General features: G+C 47.9%; 1 protein-coding gene across 1 annotated transcript in view; it reads left to right on the top strand.

Annotated features, from left to right (window-relative positions):
• Window positions 1–21,507, top strand: part of UBAP2 (ubiquitin associated protein 2) — a 597,209-nt gene that overhangs the window by 387,403 nt on the left and 188,299 nt on the right. The window contains 3 exon segments of the mRNA XM_029581175.1: window positions 480–649; window positions 18,266–18,488; window positions 20,590–20,633. Coding sequence (XP_029437035.1) covers window positions 480–649; window positions 18,266–18,488; window positions 20,590–20,633 — 437 coding nt within the window.

The following is a 21,507-nucleotide window of genomic DNA, read 5'->3' as shown; positions in this document are numbered from 1 at the left end:
CCATATTGCATGCTATTTAGATCCTCAGCAGTTCTTGTCACTCTCCAGTATACCACTGAGAAAATATAGAAACTTTAAGTCTTCAGTCCTTTTCGTAATTAAACAGTCATTTTCAGTATTTGCAGTGTCAATGCAACAAACACAAGAATCAATTATTCCATCACTCTACACTCTGACCGACTTCTACTACTATCTATTTCCGTTTGGAGAGGTGGCTTCTGAAATTGCACACAGTTCTCCAAATGAGGTCTTGTCAATGATTTGTACAATGACATTATCTATAGGTAGTACTTCTCTCCCTGTGTACTTCAGCATTCCTCTAGCTCTTCTCACTGCCTTGTAACTCTGTTTTGATCATAAGCTTGGAGTGGTCATATTTGATATCAAACCACTTTAAGGCTTGTGTTTAGTATTTGTACTCTCTGGCATCCAAGCTCTGCATGCTTTATATACATCAAGGATTGCTATTTTATTTACAGATTCCTGCCTCTGCAGTGGAGATGCCTGGATCAGCTGACATTACAGGGTTAAATGTACAGTTTGGAGCCATGGAGTTTGGATCAGAACCCTCCCTACCAGAGTTTGAATCAGCTTCCAGCAATGAAAACACCAGTCTGGCACCTAGCAGCTTGTATTCAAAACCCATAAGGTATTAAGTCTGAAAAACATGTTTTCTTTCCTGGAATCTTTACGCTACACTTTCAGAAGAATTTGCAATGGATTTATCCATTTTTACCTGGCTTAAACGTTTCCTATAACTGGCATAAATGTACATGAAGGATGTGTGGAAATAGTACAGTGCAGCTTCTATGGATCTGTGGTATTCAGAAAGGCTTAGACATTGCCCTGTATGCACTCAGATGATTGAGAGAAATTACCAAATGGATAATTGTGTTACACGGTCATTCATCAAAGTGTGTTATGGCATTAATGCCTGCCATAACGCACGCGATAGTTATCACGGCGCGAATGCAAACTTGTCAGATTTATTCAGAGGGTTGGGATAGGGAGGGGTTTGGGCAGGATTAACTAAAATGAGGCATTATTGCTCTGTGCAATAGCGTGCGTTATGCTATCGCACACTTTTAACGCCAGAAATAAATACACCATTTTTCCTGGCATTAAGCTGTGTGATACACCCGAAACAGCCATAACACAATTTGCACTAAATATTGCAAATTCCTTTTTGGGCATGGGGAGAAGGGAGTGGAATGGAGTAGAGAGAGAGCCTCTGGGGTGGCACACATAGTAGTCAACTATTTATACTGCTGTAGGAGGGCCAGCTAGTGACTCAAGGTGAGGTTTTGGTGGTTGTGTAGGGTTTTGGGGCCAGTTGAACAGCACAGTAGACCTCTGTGAAGATTTGACATCATTTGGAGTGAGGAAAGTCACACAAAGATGAGATTTCTACAATGTTCTCTCGTCCTAGCTTGATGGACTCTCTACCAGGGTGCTAACAAGCTAGAGCGAGAGAACATTGAAATAATCTCATCTTAGTCTGACTTTCCTCACTCCAAATGACGTCAAATCTTCACTGAGGTCTACTGTGCTGTTTGTACAGCTCACTCTGCTTGTAAAACTGGCCCCAAAACCCTACACAACCACCAAAACCTCAGCTCGAGTTACTTACTGGCCCTCCTATAGTGATATAAATGGTTGACTAATATGAAGGGCCTTATAAAGAGTCTGTCTCTCAAAAACTAAGGAAATGCCTGTGTGAGCACTTTGCAAGTAGCAAAGTACAAGTATCGTGGGGTGCAAAATCTTTAACACACATTGCGTTAAACTATCTATGCAAAGTGCTAACAGCGCATGGTGCGGAAATTCTAAAATTATAGCCACGCCCCTTTTCTTATCGAGGACGTTATCCATGCGAAAATTATAGCATTTTGATGAATCTAGGGTCTAGTTTGCTAGAGCGTTCCTGAGTTCTTTTATTTGGTACCACCAGCACAGAAGCCTTCAAAAAGGAGAAGAGTCTCTTACTGTTGACTCTTGCAGAGACTGTGGATTTCATATTTCTGCTATGTCCAGCTTCTCTAAAAAGTAATAAAACACCGATGGTACCAAAGCAATCTCTGTGAGGATCTGAAGCAGAGATTAAAGTAAATAAGAAAGCTGTACTCGGGACCGTACAATAAGTGGCAGAGGCACTGAAAAGAAAATGTAAAACTTTGTGCCAAGATATTCCATGGTGAATAAGAGATCGGAACTTAATATAAAGAAAAAGTCCATTTGTTTTCCAGGTGCCTCAGCTGGCAGGGATGGCTAGAAAATCCAGAAATAAAACAAATGCAAAAGACCAGTGACCTGGATGTCATTGTGCACTTTGGTACAAGAGACTTGGCAAATAATCAGTTATTAAATATTTAAGAGAAATTTAAGGAGCTTGGAAAGGGTGTTAGTTGGATAGCAAAATCTTGACCATCTTAGGTGTACTACATGCTTACAAAAAGGGAGAACACGCGAGTATCCTCACAAGGAATTTTAACGCATAGCTAAAACTTTGGTGCAAGAAAGGTGCTTTTGGGTACATTGGTGATTGGGGATGTTCCTGGGTTAAGGATCCTTACAAATGGGATGGTTTACCTCCCTCTTGGAAGGGCACTATGGTCCTTCTAGGACAAACAGGATGGTAGTCATCACAGATGGGTGACATCATCAGATGGAGCCCAGCACGGAAAACTTTTGTCAAAGTTTCTAGAAGCTTTGACTGGCGCACTGAGCATGCCGCTATCCGCACGTCCATGCAAGGTCCCCTTTAGTCTCTTTTTTTTTTTTTTTTTTCCGTGGTGCACTTGCCTCGCAGTTTTGGAGCTCAGCTTCACAAGTGTAATTTTTCTGATTTTTGTTTCTGTCCTTCCTCTGTCCAAACCCCGGGTCTCCCTTCTCCATATGGTGTCCCTTTCTCGGCATGGGAGGTTAACTTTTCTACCTTATCTGCAGTCTATTCCCGGTTCGTCACTTTTCAGTGGACCCCAGGTCATTGACTGCTTGCCGGTTGTTCTTTTTTTATGGCGTTATCTGGTTTTCGCCGGTGCCCCCAGTGCCTGTGGACCATGTCCATCATGGATCCGCATGAGGTTTGTATCCTCTGCCTGGGGGCATCACACAATGTCTGAGGGTGTCAACCATGCGACCAGATGACCCCCAAGAGCTGTTGTGCGCGTCTTGATAAAATGGAGAAATTGTTTGGCCCCAAAAAAGTCTGCTTCACCCTCACCGGCATCAGAATTATTGACACCCCAGGGTGAAGGGGAACTGCTCGATATGCTTCCCTCTCTACATCCCCAACAGCATCACCCAGGTAGCATGGGGACAGTGACTACTCTTCCATGGCCTCTCCACTTTCAAGGTGGGGATCCTCAGCATCCTCGGCACCGGGGAAAGACCGGGCAGAGCATTGTGGGAGATTCTGGAAACACAGACACCAGTCGCCATCGATGCATGGCACCAGTCCCTGTGCGGCACCGGTGGCTATCGTGCTGCCACCGAAGCAACCCCGTGGTGAGGAGGCCCCATTCTCTGATAGGCCCAGGAGTCCCAGGCATTCTCCACCTATAACGCTACTGGGCACCGTGCCTCCTTGGGGCTCAGAGGAAGCGCCCGTGACGCCTCGTCCCCCTCCATCAATCCTGTTCTCACAGGTTTTCCAGGAGGAGTTGGACCACAGGATGCAGAGTGCGATACTCCAAGCCTCATGGAGCATTGAACTGCCCCTGGCCTAGATACTGGTGCTGGAGCCCACGCCATCTATTTTTGGCACCCCTGCTCGAGTGTCTGGATGTTCTGCTTGGAGCCCTCCTGACGCAACCGGTGCCCAAGGGACCCTCTGTTCCCCAGCGGCCATGATGCCCCCCTCAGGAGCGATTCCCATTATTGGGTCTTCCGAAGAGGAAGATGCACACCGACCGTCCGGTGCAGCGGTTCCGAGGCCTCAGTTCCCCCCGAGCCTTTGTCCAGGACATCTGGCCTCCCAAGATCCCCAGTGCCCCAGCTACCGCCGGGGTCATTAATTCCTTTGGTACCTTCGGTTCCCTCGAGGTCCTCTGTGCCTAGGTCCGGGGATTTGTGCAGGTCTCACCCGCATAGGCCCCACGGGGATCTCAGCGAGGAAAAGGGCCCATGTGATCCATGTGGAGATGAATCTTCTGAGTCTTCCTTCAAGGTATCTGACGATCCTCTCTCGGAACCTTTGCTTCCAGAGGAAAGGCGTCTGTCTCCCCAGAGGACCTCTCCTTCATGGGTTTGTACGGACCATGGCCAAGGCCATCCCCTTCTAGCTTCTTACAAAGGAGGATATGCGGCATAAATGTTGGAAATCTCCAATTCGTCGATGCCCCGAAGGAGATAGTGGCTGTTCCCATCCACGATACTTTTAAGGACCACCTTCTCCAGATGTGGGAACACCCGATACCCATCTCCCCAGTAAATAGGAAGGCAACAGGCCTTGGGCTTCGAGAGACACCATCTCTCTCACCAATCTGTGGTAGTGGAGTCTGCTCTCTAAAAGAGCCAAACACACTCACACCCCTGCCTCAGCCCTTCCGAGGTGAGAGCATAGGGAGCTAGATGCCTTGGGTAGGAAGGTATTTTAGGGCGCCTTGCTTATTGCCTGCATAGCCTCTTATCAATTGTACATGACTCAATGCAATCATAATCTACGGAAGCAGGTTCAAGAACTTGCGGAGCACCTACCGCAACAGCAGCAGGAGTCATTCTCCGCTATCATGCAACAAAGTCTGGAAGCGGGAAAACATGAGGTGAGATCCACCTATGATGTCTTCAAGACCGCTGCCAGGGTGGCCACTGTGGGCATCGGTGCCCGTAGGTTGGCCTGGCTCTGTGCTTCCGCCCTATGGCCAGAGATCCAGGAGAAGTTGGCTGACCTCCCCTGTACAGGAGAGAATCTTTTGGGGACAAGGTCAGGGATGCGGTACCGCAGTTGAAGGATCACCATGAAACTCTTTAACAGCTATCCGCCAGTGCTTAAGACCCGCCGTCCTCCTTAAGGAAACCTTCTCGATCAAATTCTAGGAGGTCCTACTATAAGCAGTGGAAGTATTATCCCCCTGCCTCCCGGTCTCGCATGCCTCGTAGTGCTTCCAGGGGCCCTCCTAGACCCCAGCTGGCCCCCAAACAGGCCCCAGCGAAAAAGTAGTCGGGAAAATTCCTCCGAAGGGAGAAGTTCAAAATGGTCTCTCTGGGTACTCTGATCCACCTACTCATAAAGGGGGAATGGCTCTGCTCCCTTGACCTCAAGGATGCCAATGCCCACATCACCATCTTCCCCAGAGACAGGAAGTATCTTCACTTTGTGATAGGGAAGGCTCACTACCAGAATAGAACGCTGCCATTTGGTTTGGCCTCAGCCCCTCGCGTCTTCACCAAATGCCATGCACCTCAGATGCCGTGCGGTGCACGTCTTTCCTTAACTAGACGACTGGCTGGTCAAAATCGATTCCCAAGCAGGGAGTGCTGGATGCTTTGACCCTGACAAAGAGGGCACTGCAGTCTCTGGGGTTTGTTATCAACTATCCAAAATCCCACCTCTCTCTTTCTTCCTAGCTGGACTTTATAGGAGCCAGGCTGGACATGGCTCAGGCAAAAGCATTCTTACCTCGCGATCCGGCCCTCGCCCTATCCCCCCTGGCAACCTTGATACGTAACAGTCAGTGCGTAAGTGCCCGCCTAATGTTTTGCTTGATGGGCTAGATGGCAGCCTCCGTTCATGTTACCTCATTAGCCTGTCTCTGCATGCGCAGAGCACAATGAGCGTTACGGGCTCAATGGCAGCAGGCAACCCAGGACCTAGAGGCCCGTGTCTCCATCACACAACCTCTGATAGTCTCTCTATCCTGGTGGGAGAATCTCTACAGTCTGGAGCGGGGGATCCCCTTACAGGCTGCCCTGCCTCAAATAGTGCTTACCACCGATGCCTCTCCCCAGAGCTGGGGGGGACCCATGTGGACAACCTCCACACGCAGGGTCAGTGGATCGCTCGAGAAGCTCTATGTCAGATAAACTTCTTGGAGCTTGAGGCAATTCGTTACATGCTTTGGGCATTCCGAGACCGCTTGTCCCACAAAGTGGTCCTGATCTGAACGGACAATCAGGTTGCGATGTGGTACATCAACAAGCAAGGACACACAGGGTCGTTTCCTCTCTGCCAAGAGGCTGTGCAAATATGGTCCTGGGCTCTGTCGCAAGGGATGTCTCTGCGAGCAATGTACCTTCCCAGAATGCTGAACATGCTGAGAGACCAAATAAGCAGCTCTTTTCAACCGCACGAGTGGTCACTGGACCCGAAAGTGGCAGCCCGGATCTTCTGCCTATAGGAAACTCCGTATATGGATCTTTTCACCTCCCCATTCCAACTGCAAGATATTCAGGACGGATGGTCGTCCACCCTCCAACACCTTCACCCTTCATTGGGGCATGGATCTCTTGTACACATACCCATCTCTTCCGCTTCTCATGAAAACTCTCCTGAAGCTGCAGCAGAACCAGGGGACCATGATCCTAGTGGTGCCTTGCTGGCCCAGACAGGTCTGGTTTCCTCTCCTTCAGGATCTGTCTTATCAGGGATCCCATCAGCCTGGGGACTGCCCTGGATCTGATAACACAGAATCAGGGTGCTCTGTGCCACCCAAACCTCTGGGTGTTAGCTTTGACAGCCTGGATGTTGAGCACCTAGCCCTTCAGCCCCTGGATCTCTCAGAAAATTTTACCCATGTGCTGGTAGCTTCCAGGAAGCCTTCCATTAGGAAGACTTACAAGTTGAAATGGAAGAGATTCTTGGTGTGGTGTGAGGGGCAAGGATTAGTTCCATTTACATGCCTGCTTCCTAGATTCTTGGATTACTTGTGGCACCTTTCCAAGGCCGGGCTTAAAAACCACCTCAGAGTCCATGTGAGCGCAATTAGTGCTTACCATCGGGGTGTTGCTGGTACATTCATCTTAGTTCAGCCTATAGTAGGTTGCTTTATGTGGGGCCTGCTGCAGCTAAAGCCACCTCAATGGGCCCCCATGGTTTCCTGGGATCTCAACGTTATGCTGGCACGGCTCATGCATCCTCCTTTTGAGCCTATGTGCACCTGTGCGCTAAAATTCCTCACCTGGAAGGTTCTGTTTCTGGTGACATTTACTTCGGTTCATAGGGTAAGTGAGCTTCAGGCCCTGTTGAAGTACCCACCTTACCCGAAGTTCTTTCATGATGGCGTGGTTCTGCATACACATTCCAAGTTCCTGCCTAAGGTCGTGACTGATTTTCATCTTAATCATGTTACCCACCTTTTTTCCGAGGCGCCATTCCCATCAAGGGAAATGGGCCTTGTATACTTTGGATTGCAAGAGAGATCTGTCTTCTATTTAGAACACTCAGCAGAACACTCAGATGGACAATCCAGCTATACATATCTTTCAGTAAGAACAGACTAGGGGTCACTGTGGGTAAACAGACCTTATCCAGCTATCTAGCAGATTGTGCATAGCAGAATGAGATGCAATTGGGCCTTCAGGTGGAAGGCCAAGTTAAAGCTCACTCTGTGAGGACTATGGCTGCATCTGTGGCCCACTTACGGGCAGTCCCCATTGCCAAAATCTGCAGAGCTGCGATATGGAGCTCCCTGAACATGTTCGCTGCCCATTACTGCTTGGACAAGGATGGTCAACAAGACTGTAAATTTGGCCAGTCTGTCCTTCCAGACTTAAACCCAACTCTTCCTACCTAGGGGCTCTCTGGTTGAGACCAGGCTGTCTCCCTACCATCCATCAGTATCTCAGTTGCTTTGTGCCCATTGGCACCTTGTTCAGTACCTGTTGGTCTTGGTTGTTGCTGGGAGCAGCCTGGAGCTTGGTATTCACCCATCTGTGAGGACTACCATCCTGCTTGTCCTAGGAGAAAATGCAGTTGCTTACCTGTAGCAGGTGTTCTTCTAGGACAGCAGGATGGTTAGTCCTCAGGAAACCTGCCCGCCACTCTGCTGAGTTGGGTTCTCTTGCGTTTTGTTGTTTTAATTTTTCACTCGTATTTTGCTATGTTACGAGACTGAAGGGGACTTCCCGTGGATGTGCGGATGGCTGCATGCTGGGCATGCTCAGTGTGCCAGTCAAAGCTTCTAGAAACTTTGACAAATGTTTTCTGAGCTTGGCTCCAACTGATGTCACCCATCTGTGAGGACCAACATCCTGCTGTCCTAGGAGAGCACTTGTTACAGTTAAGCAACTGCATTTTATCCTTCAACTCAAGACCAACTTAGACCAGCATTTAAAGTAATTGAGATTGAGAGAAGGTGCAGATACATGACAGCCTTCAAAGTCAAACCCATAATAATTCAGATTACATGCAGAAAAAAAGAAGCAAAAGTAGGAGAGAGAGCTGTCAAAGTAGTAAATGGAAAAATGAGAGGAAAAAGAGGAGGAGCTTTGGCTTGGGAACCCATGTATGCTAGTGCTCATAGTCTTAACAAAATTACAGATCTGGAGGCGATCACGGTGGAAGCAGATTTGGAAATAAAGGCAATCACTGTCTTGTCATGAAAACCACGATTGACAGGTGATCATCCCAGGCTTTAAGCTCGTCAGAAGAGAGAGAGTGCAGAAAAGGATGGTGAATGGTGGGAGAGGGAAGGTGCTTTTTTATATTAGGGATACAATATTTCTCACAGGACAAGCAGGATGGTCGTCCTCACATATGGGTGACATCATCAGGATGGAGCCCAATCACGGAAAACTTCTGTTAAAGTTTCCAGAACTTTGACTGGCCCTTACTGGGCATGCCCAGCATGGCACTAACCCTGCAGCCAGCAGGGGTCCCCCTTCAGTCTTCTTTTTTCCGTGCAGCAGTAGCCTCACGGTTTAGGAGCTCTGAACTGATTCCTGACAGGAATTTTCCTCACGGACTTATTTAAAATTATTTTGCCCCACAGGGGTTCCTCCTCTAACTTTTCTCAGGCCGCGGTACTCTGGTAAGTTTTTCACCGTTTTTCGTTGATTACCGTCGAGTTTGACTCTCGCGGCCTACTAGCCGTTGACCGTACTGCGGCTCGATTTTTTCTATGGCCATGGCGTCGGGGTTTCGTCGGTGCCCGGACTGTACTCGCAGCATGTCTATCACAGACCCTCATAGAGTCTGTGAAATGTGTTTAGGCCGTGAGCATGGTGTCCTGACTTGTACCAAATGTGCCCTCATGACACCAAAAGGTTGCAAGCCAGAATGGAGAAGATGGGACTCCTTTTCCGTGCTCACACCCCAACGCCGTCCATCGCATCGACGTCATTGGAACCGGCACCGTCGAAGTCACACCACCATCGACAACCGTCCGGTAACCGCCCGCCATCGACGTCTTCACGGCCATCGACTCCCGATTCTCCCCCTCAAGATCGAGGGGATCGAAGGGAGAAACATCGCCATCAGCATCGTAAGTCTCGGACCCTCGAGGGAGCGAAATCATGGACCTCGCCACCGTCCGAGCCACCATCGAAGAAGCCCCATCCAGGAACAGCACCAACCACTCCTGCGACCGGGACATCGAGGCCACTCTCACCTGATCGGGGTTTGGGAGTCGCGATTCCGCCTGTAAAGGTGGTCCTTCCGACTGTGCCTCAGCCTCCTTCTTCCATCACGGAGCCGGAGCTGATTGCCCCAGGTCTCCGGGAAGAACTGGACCGGCTGGTCCAGGAGGCCATCGACAAGGCGATGCAACGACTCCAGGTCCCTCCGGCACCCAGAGTGGAACCGGTCACCGACCCGATTCCAGCAGCGCTGGCACCGCTGCTATCCCGGATGGAGGCGCTCATGACTGCCCTTCCACCGGTAATTCCCGGGTCTCCGATGGCCCCGGTGCGCTCCCCAATGACAGCTTAATCGGGAGGAGAAACACCGTTTCGCATTCCTCCTTCGGGGGTATTGCCTCAGCCATCGATGCCAAGTCGTCCCTCACCACCGATTCATTCATCGGGAGCAATACGCTCATCGGCTCTATCGATGCCTTCGATGCCGGCACAGATGCCCCCAGGGCGTCCACAGTGCCCCCGGTGATTCCTTCGATTTTCTCGGAGCCTCAGCTGGGCCCTTCAGGTATCCAACCCCCTTCTCATCCTACAGGTCAGCCTACTGATCCTTATGACACCTGGGGTGATGATACTTCCACAGACACCGATGACTTACCTTCACCTCCCTCTCCTACTGAAAGTAGAAAGCGTTCTCCTCCAGAGGACCTCTCTTTCATTAATTTTGTGAAGGAAATGTCAGAATTGGTCCCTTTCCAGCTTCAGACGGAGCAAGATGATAGGCACCAGAAAGTGATCACTTCTATTCCCATTCATCAAGTTCTTCTTGACCTCCTCAAAAAGAACTGGGAAAACCCTGGATCCATTGCGCCAGTACACAGAAAGGCTGACACTACTTATTTGGTACAGTCAGCCCCTGGCTTTCAAAAATCTCAGCTCGACCACCACTCAGTTGTGGTAGAATCAGCTCAAAAGAAAGCAAAAAGGACGAAGCCTCACTCCTCTACCCTCTTGTCAAGGAACACAAGTTCCTAGACAATATTGGTCGACGAGTGTTCCAAGGGGCCATGCTCATCTCCAGTATTGCTTCTTACCAGCTGTACATGACCCAATACAACAGGATCATTTTCAAGCAAATACAGGACTTCTCTGAAACTCTGCCTGACCAATTTCAAGAACATCTTCAAACCCTTGTCAACAAGGGGTTTGAAGGAGGAAAGCATGAGATAAGAACAGCTTACGATATCTTCGACACCTCCACTAGAGTGTCTGCAACTGCCATTTCGGCAAGACGCTGGGCCTGGCTCAAGTCTTCTGAACTTCGCCCAGAAGTACAAGACAGGCTCTCTGACCTGCCCTGTATAGGAGATAATCTGTTCGGTGAACAGATTCAGCAAATAGTGGCTGAATTAAAGGACCATCATGAGACCCTCAAACAGCTCTCATCGATACATTCTGACTTCCCTTCTAGACAGCCCTTCAAGAAGGACTCTAAGAAGTCATTCTTCCGCCCAAGGAAGTACTATCCTCCACCAACAAGGTCCCGAGTTACGAGGCCTTATCAGAAATCTCAGTCCCAGAAGCAAAAGCCACAAGCAGCTCCCCAGCCGGGGCCTGCTTCAGGTTTTTGACGTTCCCTTGGAGAGCAGCAGCCTGATTCCTCTGCCAGCCATACCAGTGGGAGGTCGATTGTGCCACTTTCATGGCATGTGGCAATCAATCACAACCGACCAATGGGTGCTAGCAATCATTGCTCAGAGTTACCACCTGAACTTTCTTGCTCTTCCACCGGAATCACCACCTCTACAAGCGTGGAGAGTAACCGACCACTCTGTCCCTCTGGAGCAGGAGGTTTCCCTTCTTCTCCAGTTAAGAGCAATAGAACCCGTCCCTCTTTCACAACAAGGCCTAGGGTTCTATTCCCGGTACTTTTTGATTCCCAAAAAATCCGGGGGGCTTCGTCCAATTCTGGACCTACGTGCCCTCAACAAGTACCTCCAGCGGGAAAAGTTCAAGATGGTAACCTTGGGCTCGCTTCTACCTCTTCTACAAAGAGGAGACTGGCTCTGCTCTCTGGACCTCCAGGACGCGTACACCCACATTGCAATAGCTCCAGCTCATCACAGATATCTCAGGTTTTTAGTAGGCCCAAAGCACTATCAATACCGAGTGCTTCCATTCGGCCTAGCATCGGCACCACGAGTCTTTACCAAATGTCTCGTGGTTGTCGCAGCCTTTCTCAGGAAAGAAGGTGTTCACGTCTACCCCTATCTAGACGACTGGTTAATCTGGGCCCCAACCCAGCAAGCCGCTCGATCGTCCCTGGATTTGACCCTACACACTCTAATTTCTCTAGGATTTCTCGTCAATTATGAGAAATCCTATTTAGTCCCATCTCAAACCTTATCGTTCATTGGGGCAGACTTGGACACCTTACAGGCAAAAGCCTTTCTACCTCAACAACGAGTGCAAACCCTCGTATCCCTCGCTCATCAGTTGCAGTCTCAGTATACAGCAACAGCTCGACAATTCCTTGTCCTCCTTGGACACATGGCGTCCTCAGTCCATCTCACACCAATGGCCCGCCTGGCCATGAGAGTCATGCATTGGACTCTGAGGTCACAATGGATTCAAGCGACTCAGCCTCTGTCAACCATTGTGCACATCACCGACGCACTCAGTCTGTCTCTCACCTGGTGGAAAGATCAGAACAATCTCCTCCAGGGACTGCCTTTTCACCTGCCAGATCCTCAACTCATTCTCACCACCGATGCTTCCAACCTCGGCTGGGGAGCTCATGTGAACGATCTGCAGTCACAAGGATTTTGGTCTCCAGAGGAAGCCAAACACCAGGTAAATTTCCTGGAGCTTCGAGCGATGCGCTATGCTCTCAGAGCTTTTCGGGATTGCCTATCAAATCACGTCATCCTGATTCAGACGGACAACCAGGTGGCCATGTGGTACATCAACAAGCAGAGAGGCACAAGCTCTTTCCTTCTGTGTCAGGAAGCTGCACAGATTTGGGCGGAAGCACTCTCCCACTCGATGTACCTCAGGGCCACCTATTTGCCGGGAGTGCACAATGTCTTGGCAGACAAACTGAGACGTGTCTTCCAACCGCACGAGTGGTCTCTCAATCCCTCCGTAGCGACCTCTCTCTTCCAGCAATGGGGTCATCCCCATATAGACCTCTTTGCGTCCCCTCAGAACCGCAAGGTGGACAATTACTGCTCCCTTATTCGCAGCAAGCGCTCTCAGCCCAGAGATGCATTCTCCCTCTCCTGGGCAGCTGGTCTGCTTTATGCATTCCCTCCACTTCCTCTTCTCTCGAAGACTCTCGTGAAGCTCCGTCAGGACAAAAGAACCATGATCCTGATAGCACCTCACTGGCCACGCCAAGTGTGGTTTCCCATACTCCAGGATCTCTCCATCCGCAGGCACATTCCCTTGGGAACGCACCCGCTTCTGATCACTCAGAACGACGAATGTTTACGCCATCCCAATCTTCAGGCCTTGTCCCTGACGGCATGGATGTTGAAAGGTTAATCCTTCAACCACTTAACCTTTCAGATTCCGTTTCTCATGTCCTGATTGCTTCACGGAAGCCTTCCACAAGAAAGTCTTATTCCTATAAATGGAAACGGTATACATCATGGTGTTCTTCGCAATCCCTTGATCCTTTTTCCTGTCCAATCCCAAGGTTTTTGGACTATCTCTGGCACTTATCAGAATCAGGGCTAAAGACCTCTTCCATCAAAATGCATGTCAGTGCGGTAGCCGCCTTCCATAAAGGTGTCGGGGATGTCCCTATATCGGTACAACCCCTCGTAACACGTTTTCTTAAAAGCTTGCTCCATATCAAGCTACCTTTACGTCCTCCGGCCCCTTCTTGGGACCTTAATCTGGTTCTCGGGCGGCTCATGAAACCATCATTCAAACCTCTTCACTCCTGTGACCTAAAATATCTTACATGGAAAGTGATTTTCCTTTTGGCTATCACTTCAGCTCGCAGGGTTAGTGAGTTACAGGCCCTAGTTACCTGTCCGCCTTACACTAAACTCCTGCAGGACCGGGCGGTACTCCGCACTCACCCTAAGTTTTTGCCTAAGGTAGTTTCGGAGTTTCATATTAATCAATCCATCATACTACCTATTTTCTTTCCCAGGCCCCACTTCAACCCAGGGGAACAGGCTCTACATACCCTTGACTGTAAACGGGCTCTAGCGTTCTACCTAGACCGTACAGTTGCCTACAGGAAGAGCACTCAGTTATTCGTCTCTTTCCATCCTAACAAATTAGGGCAACCTGTGGGTAAGCAGACTCTCTCCTCCTGGTTGGCAGACTGCATATCTCTTTGCTACCAGCAAGCAAGCATTCCTTTTCAAGACCGTGTTAAAGCACACTCTGTGAGGGCCATGGCGACTTCAGTAGCACACCTACAATCGGTGCAGCTTCCTGATATTTGCAGGGCTGCCATCTGGAGTTCTCTCCACACTTTCGCAGCCCACTATTGTTTGGACAAAGCCGGAAGAGAGGATTCCATCTTCAGCCAATCTGTCCTGGGTAACCTATTTCCAACGTGACGTACCAACATCCTTCCGCCTGCCCGGTGGGGTTCAGGATGCCCTCTACCAAATTCCACCCCAGTTGTTGTGCCTGTTGCACGCCATTGGGTACATTTCGTGCATGTTCGGACATCCTCAGCTCGGTACTCACCCATATGTGAGGACTACCATCCTGCTTGTCCTGTGAGAAAGCAAATGTTGCTTACCTGTAACATGTGTTCTCACAGGACAGCAGGATGTTAGTCCTCACGAAACCCGCCCGCCACCCCGCGGTGTTGGGTTCGTAACGTTTTGTTGTTTTATTTTTTGGCACTGCCTGTAGCTTTCAAATAAGACTGAAGGGGGACCACTGCTGGCTGCAGGGTTAGTGCCATGCTGGGCATGCCCAGTAGGGGCCAGTCAAAGTTCTGGAAACTTTCAGAAGTTTTCCGTGATTGGGCTCCATCCTGATGATGTCACCCATATGTGAGGACTAACATCCTGCTGTCCTGTAAGAACACCTGTTACAGGTAAGCAGCATTTGCTTAACCATTGAAACAATGGTTAAGCAGGGAAAAGCTGAATTGATTTGCCTTGTGGGAAAAAGAGTTGAATTCCGATATAAGAAGCATCAACAGGATGGCATGCAAGAGAGGTTCTGCTTAATGGAGACTTCAGTCTACCAGATGTGGGCTGGAGCCTATCTACTGCAATATCAGCTATAAATGGAGCTTTCCTCAATGCCCTGCAAGGGGCGTCTGATTAGGCAACTAGTAGAAGAGCCTACTTGATGGGAGGTTATACTGGATCTGGCACTGAGACATGAAGACTGTGTTGCTGTCTACATGGGAAGGGAAAATTTGGATGTAGTGATCATTCCCTGTACATGGGGTGGGGAACTGTTTGGAGAAATGGGAATTTATGTGTGCTCATCTACCCAAGTGGTAGAAAACCAGAGTGTGTGTCTGTCTGAACAGACTGGATGGGCCTATTGGTCTTTATCTGCTGTCATTTAGCATGTTACTTTGATAAACTGAGCAAATTTTATAAAGTAATAGGAGCAGAGCAGGGACTGGAATTTAGGAATCCTAATTTTCAAGCTTAAGCTGCAGTCATCAAACTATTCCTACTTTGAGCATGGTTTCTGTACTTAAGTTATATTTATATCCCACTTTATCAATCCTGAAAGATTGGGGGATATTAGAACTGCAGGTAGGTGGGAAGCTCCCGTGACAGCACAATGTCGTATTAATAGACATTGCTGCAGGGATCAAACCTATGGTCCTTGGAACATTTTTGTTAAATTTGGGAGGAGATTAAGGGCCATATATAAACATTGGGGGAAGGAAGGAGAGCATCAGGCTACAGGCCCCTTTACTTTGTTTTTGACAGTGCTATTTAACCAGATATTTATTTTATTTTAAAGGGTTTATATACCACTTTTACAACAAATGTTGGTCAAAATGGTTTAAAATGTATAATATACATAATAAATAAGCATAAGACATAACATAAAACAATCTACCTTATAAATGGCCTGTGACCGACGGCCCGCAAATGCGCAGTAGAGCACAGCTCTACTGCGCATGTGCGGGCAAGGACGTCGGTCAGAAAAAAAAATGGCGGTGGGGCCGCAGGAGCGGGAGGAGAAGCAGTGGCGCCGCGCGCGCGCGGTGCCGCTACTTCTCCTCCCCAGATCTGCCGGCAGATCTCGGGGGGGGGGGAGGGGGGTCACTGCCGCGCGCGCGGGAGTGACACACCCCCCCGAGATCTGCCGGCAGGAGCGGGAGGAGTTAATGGAGCCGGGTGAGGGTTGCGGGAAGTCGCGCTTACGGCGCCGGGAGGAAATGGAGGTGGGTGTGGGCTGCGAGGAGTCGCGAGTACGGCATCGGAAGGAAATGGAGGCGGGTGAAGGGAGGGACTGAGTGGGAGGGAGGGAGAGGGGGGGACTGAGTGGGAGGGAGGGAGAGGGGGGACTGAGTGGGAGGGAGGGAGAGGGGGGACTGAGTGAGTGGGAGGGAGGGAGAGGGGGATCTGAGTGGGAGGGAGTGAGGGAGAGGGGGGAGAAAGGGAGGGAGGGACTGAGTGAGAGGAGAGGGAGGGTGGAGAGGAGTGGGTGGGGGAGAGTAAGGGGAGAGAGAATGAGGGGGAGGTGAGAGACAGAGGGATGTAGCCCGTTTTAACGGGCTTAACGGCTTGTAAGAATATAAAATGTATAAAAAATAAAAGGGCATAGGTAAGGTCTGGAGCCTGGCAAATATAAGTGAAGTTATGTGAAATGTAGCAAAACCTGAAACAGCCTACTGAGACTTAGAGAGAGATCTGAATGCCAATGAAAATAGATAGGTCTTTACATTATTTTTAAATTCCTTGTGTGAAGTTAGCTGCCTTAAGTGATCTGAGATGGAGTTTCTCACTACTGAGAAAGCGTGTCTTCTAGTGATGTCTAGCCTTGCGAAGTGTACTGATGGAATTTCTAGGAGGTTTTTGTGTAGAGACTGTAACTGCCTGCTGGGTTGGTAAATGCAGAGTAAAGAGCAAAGCCAAGTTGAGGAATCATTATGTATTAGATTGTATAAGATAGACAGGACTTTAAATTGAATGCCGTAGTGGACTGGTAACCAATGTAATGAGTAAAGGATTGGAGTGATATGTTCTTTCGGAGAAGGGCCAGTTAGGAAATGCACAGCAGTGTTTGAATTAATTGTAACAGACGAAGTGCATTATCATGAAGACCAAGATAAAGGGCATTGCAGTAGTCTAGACCAGAGAAAATGAGAGATTGTAAGACAGTTTGAAAATCGTCAGCAAAAAGAAGAGGGCAGAGATGTTTCAACATCTGAAGTTTAAAGAAGGAATTTTTGACACTGGTAGAAATATGAGTAGACATGGTGAGACTTGTCTATGATTACCCTAAGGTTTCGTGCTTTTGAAACAATGGGGATAGACACATAGTCTATAGTTGCGAAGGAGGGCTACAAGTAGAGTGGGGGATAGAGGAGAGATGGGGGATTTCTGTTTTAGAAGTATTTGATTTCAGTTGATTGTGGGATAGCCATGAGTTGATAGTTTTAATGTAGAGGCATACTGTAGCAAGTGTAATAGAAGATGAGGAATACGACACAAAAAACTGAATGTCATCAGCATAAATCTTGAATTGGTGACACAGAAGTATTAGATAGATGTTAAACAGAATGGCTGATAATGAAGAACCTTGTGGAACACCTGAAGAGGGATGTACCAGTCAGATGAGCAGGGACCGATATTGATCTGATGACGGTGATTCAATAGGTAGGAATGGAACCAATTCAAAACAGTGTCTGCTATACCAATGGATTCAAGCTGATAGAGGAGAATTTGGTGGTCTAGTGTATCAAAGGCAGCTGAGATGTCAAGCATGAGACTATAATCAGTGTTTGCATTGAAGCCTCTTATTAGTGTGTCAAATGAGGACAGGAGTAGTGTTTCTGTGCTATGGCCTTTGCGAAGTCCTTGTTGGATTGGGTGAAGGATGGCATTTTCAGATAAGTAGTTAGTGAGTTGATGTAAAACATTTGAAGATATCCGGTTAAGAAGCAAGTTATCTGGCCAGATAACTAAAAAGATAAATACAAAAAGTATATCTCCCTCTGAAACCTATACAATACAGTACAATAGAATACATAAATAGAGGTCTAATATATGATCCAAATCATTTTTATACAACTTATCAAAAGTTTATTACAATCTGCTTTTATTAAATAACATCCAAAGTACAATGTATAAAATATGAGGTGCACCCCATAATTAATAAAACATTATATGATATAGCATCACATTTTATATATCCTATTGAATTTCAGAGATAAGTTATCCGGCTAACTTTAGCCAGATAACTTGTCCGCTTGCTGGCATATGAATATGTACCTCCTTATGTGCACTTAATTGTTTTCAGTAACCTTTATATAGTTTAAAAGTTGTATTCCCTAGGGGATGAATATGGGTACTTAATAGATCTGATACCCTGCTGCAGCAAAATTGTGGAACCTTCTAAAAAAACAAAACAAAAAAAAAAAAAACAACTTTCAAAATTAAACTGCTTGTTTTTAGATACATTGATGCACATGATATCCGCTTCCAATGCGACCTAATCCAATACAGGTCAGCCACTTGGCGCCCAGCATGCACATAGCACTTTAAATACATGCTTGCTTTCTTCTTGCTTTTAGTGAACCCTTGAATACCTCTCTGACAATTTCCAGTGCTGTGCAGGAGCCAGCCTACACTGCTTCAGTTATCACATCCTCCAGCCTGACAAGCGCATCCCAGAGCACCAACTCAGTAACCACATCATCCACCACCTCTTCCTCTTACGACCAGACTTCTGTGCACAGCAGGATAGCATACCAAAGCTCCATGCCAACGGCAGAAGCCGTGCCCAGCACGCTTACTGTGAGTGATTTCCAGAAACCTCACATGCTTTGGTGATTGAAACGCACACTCTGAGATACTTTCTTTCTGCGTGTTGACTCAGAACCTGTTTTGTTTCCCTGCCTTTGGTAGCGTTGGGTATTGTTTTAGTCTCTACCGAAAGGAAAGGTGTTTATTTAGGATATTTCTTTGGGAATCTGTTTTTATTCAGTTTAAGTAAGACCTTGAGATTGTAACTTGGGATATTGGTTACTTGTACTTTGTCTATAACAGAGCTTCCCAAACAATGGGTCGGCACCCCATATGGGGTCACAAAACCTTCATCTGGGGTCATAAGTGCCTCAAATGTCAGGCTCTTCAGGCACCAACAACAGCATTAGTAGTGAAATGCAGCATGGGGCCTATGAGCCAGCATGCACTCACAGCCTATAAAATAGCCCTGCTCTCACATGAGGTTTCTGTGGTAATAGGAAGCCCTGAATAAGGAGGGATTGGGGCTGCTGCAGAGCCTGTGAGCTTGCACCGACTTTCTTAATGCTGCTGCCGCTTGCAGATCATCATTGGCTTTTGGACTAGCCATGAGGGGAAGGGAGGGTGGAGTGTGCATGGCTGGTGGAGATTTCCACTGCTCTTCTCTCCTCACCAACCACTGAATTTATCCAAGAGAAAAACATTGACCCTGTCATCAGCCTGCCCCTCTCTTCCCACCAGTTGCACCCACCTGTGGGCCAAGGCTCAAAGGAAAATGTTGCCACACTGACCCTGGCCAGGGCAATGTTTGGAAAAGGGTCTCTTTGAAGGGAAGAATAAGATGCAGAAATGGCTTGAGAGATGGATCACCTGGAGAGGGATTGCTTGTGGAGGGGGAGATAGGGAGTATGTAAGTAGATTGACTAGGTCATGTGAGAGAAGGGCTGGAGGAGAGGCTGAGAGGGGATGAGAGCGAGGAGGAAATGGGAGATGGAATGAGAGAGTGGGAATGACAGAGGATGTTGGGGGTTATAAGAAGGGCCTGGGGTGAAATGAATTCAGCTAGGAGATGTGAAAAGGGTTGGAGGGGTTGAGAAATGGAGGCAGGCTAGGGAGGTGAGAGGGGATCCGTGGAGGGGCAGAAGTTGAAAGAGGGGAGAAGGATAAAGAGAGGAGGTCTTCTGAAAGGGGTTGAGGTCCAGAGTAAGGACTGATTAGAGCGAGGGGATCAGCTGGAATTTGGGGATGCTGGGAGTGGAGTGATGGTTGGAGGGAGATCACGCCCCTGATAATTTGTTTTGGTCACCCACTGGGGTCATGCAAATTTTCAAGTGCTAAATGGGGTCACATTGGCTCAAAGATTGGGAATCTCTGGCCTATAAGAACTACCATGTGGCCTCAGAAAGCAATCAAACATTATTACTGAGCAGATGTTTGAACTTTAAAATACTTCTGAGAGCATTTAATTTGTCAGGAGTTTGAATGAATGTTATAACTGCCTTATGGAGATGCGTGTAGCAGTGGGGTAAGAGGACAAAACAGAGATTTTTTTGGGGGGAGGGATGGTGATGAAGGAGAGAAATAATATGAAACTTCCACTTATTTTTGTCTCATTCAGTGACCAAGAATCATGTTGTGTGGCTTTCAATCATATGCAGCTATGTCCATGGAATTTTTCAACTGGTTAGTTAGTGTCACTGTAATAATTTTTTATCTTTAACATTTCCCAGTAATGCTGTGACATGCCTAGTCTCAGTTGACCTTCAGAGTAGAAAACCTATGCTCTGAGGTTTTACTCTAACTCCTAGCCTGTGGAGCAGTACTTTCCATGGGTTTTTTAACTCCATACTTTCATCCTTTATTGTAACTTGCTTTGCAAATGGCTTTGGAAAGGCGAGTAATTTAATCCAAAATCCAGATCAGCTCATATAGCATTCTGAAACCCTGCCCCATGGAGATCATGACTAATTTTGAGCACAGCAGCAAGATTGGTTACTTAAGGTTCCATGGTTTGTGAAACAAGGTAGCATTACCTGGGTCTCCAGAGTACTCAGCACTGTGCTGCTAGTTACCCCTTGGTTCCCTTCCTTACGATCCAGATGCATTCCAGAGGTTTAATACTTTTCATTGTCTGTACATGTTTTATTTATAGAATGGACCTAATGGAGTCCGAGCACAACAAACTGTAAATGGTAAGTATAAGACTCAAGATTTGGTTTGCTTGGTTTTTCACTACCTGTGAATCTGAGGTGTGTTAGCGAGTGAAGTGCAAGAGCCTTTCAAGTCCTGGCTGAATTACTCAGTATTTTCCAGTGTTTGGGTAACTGAGCAGTTTAATTATTGTAGGTTCTGTAAGTAGTTTTGAAGAGATCAAATCATATTTATTTATGGAATGCCTTTCCAACAGAAAAGTTCAAGACATATTTTGCTATGATTTTCTGATTGTTTTTATTGTAAACCGGTTGGGTAAAATTGTTTTACAGGCGGTATATTAAGTATAATAAAATACATTTCCCATGGATAGCAGGACTGAATTAGCCATGCTGTCATGGGAACTGTCCATCAGGTCCCAGGAGGCACAGCTTCTGGGTAGAATACAGAGCTTTGTTCTGTGCAGCTGTGCGTGCCTTCCCGCGCAGAAACCAGTCTCTCTTTAGTCTGTTTTTTCTGCGCGTGGGATCACACGCGGGGCTTCGTTCTCCTCAAGCTGTACAAAAAAACAGAAGAAATCATGTCCAAAAAACCAGGTCCGCAGCCTTTGGGGTTTAAACCCTGCGATTGCGGCAAAATCATGTCTATCACCGATGGACATGATCGCTGCTATCGATGCCTCGGGCCCAATCACCAACAGGCCACATGTAAACACTGTAGCAGGATGTCGCCAAGAGCCCAGGCATCAGAGGGCCCAAAAGATCGAAGCCCTCCGAAGGACGCAATCGGGGTCGTATTCCCCACTTTCAGAGGCTCACTCGTCGCCGGGTCCCACGAAGCACAGGACCCCAAAGGTAAGGAGGGCGGCATCCGTAGAACCCTCCACCTCCAGGACTTGGGGATCCATCGGAGGAGGCCG

Source organism: Rhinatrema bivittatum, chromosome 1 (assembly GCF_901001135.1).
Source record: "Rhinatrema bivittatum chromosome 1, aRhiBiv1.1, whole genome shotgun sequence".
Taxonomy (NCBI): Eukaryota; Metazoa; Chordata; class Amphibia; order Gymnophiona; family Rhinatrematidae; genus Rhinatrema; species Rhinatrema bivittatum.
Note: the sequence above shows the minus strand (reverse complement) of the source record. Positions and strands in the feature narration are given on the sequence as shown.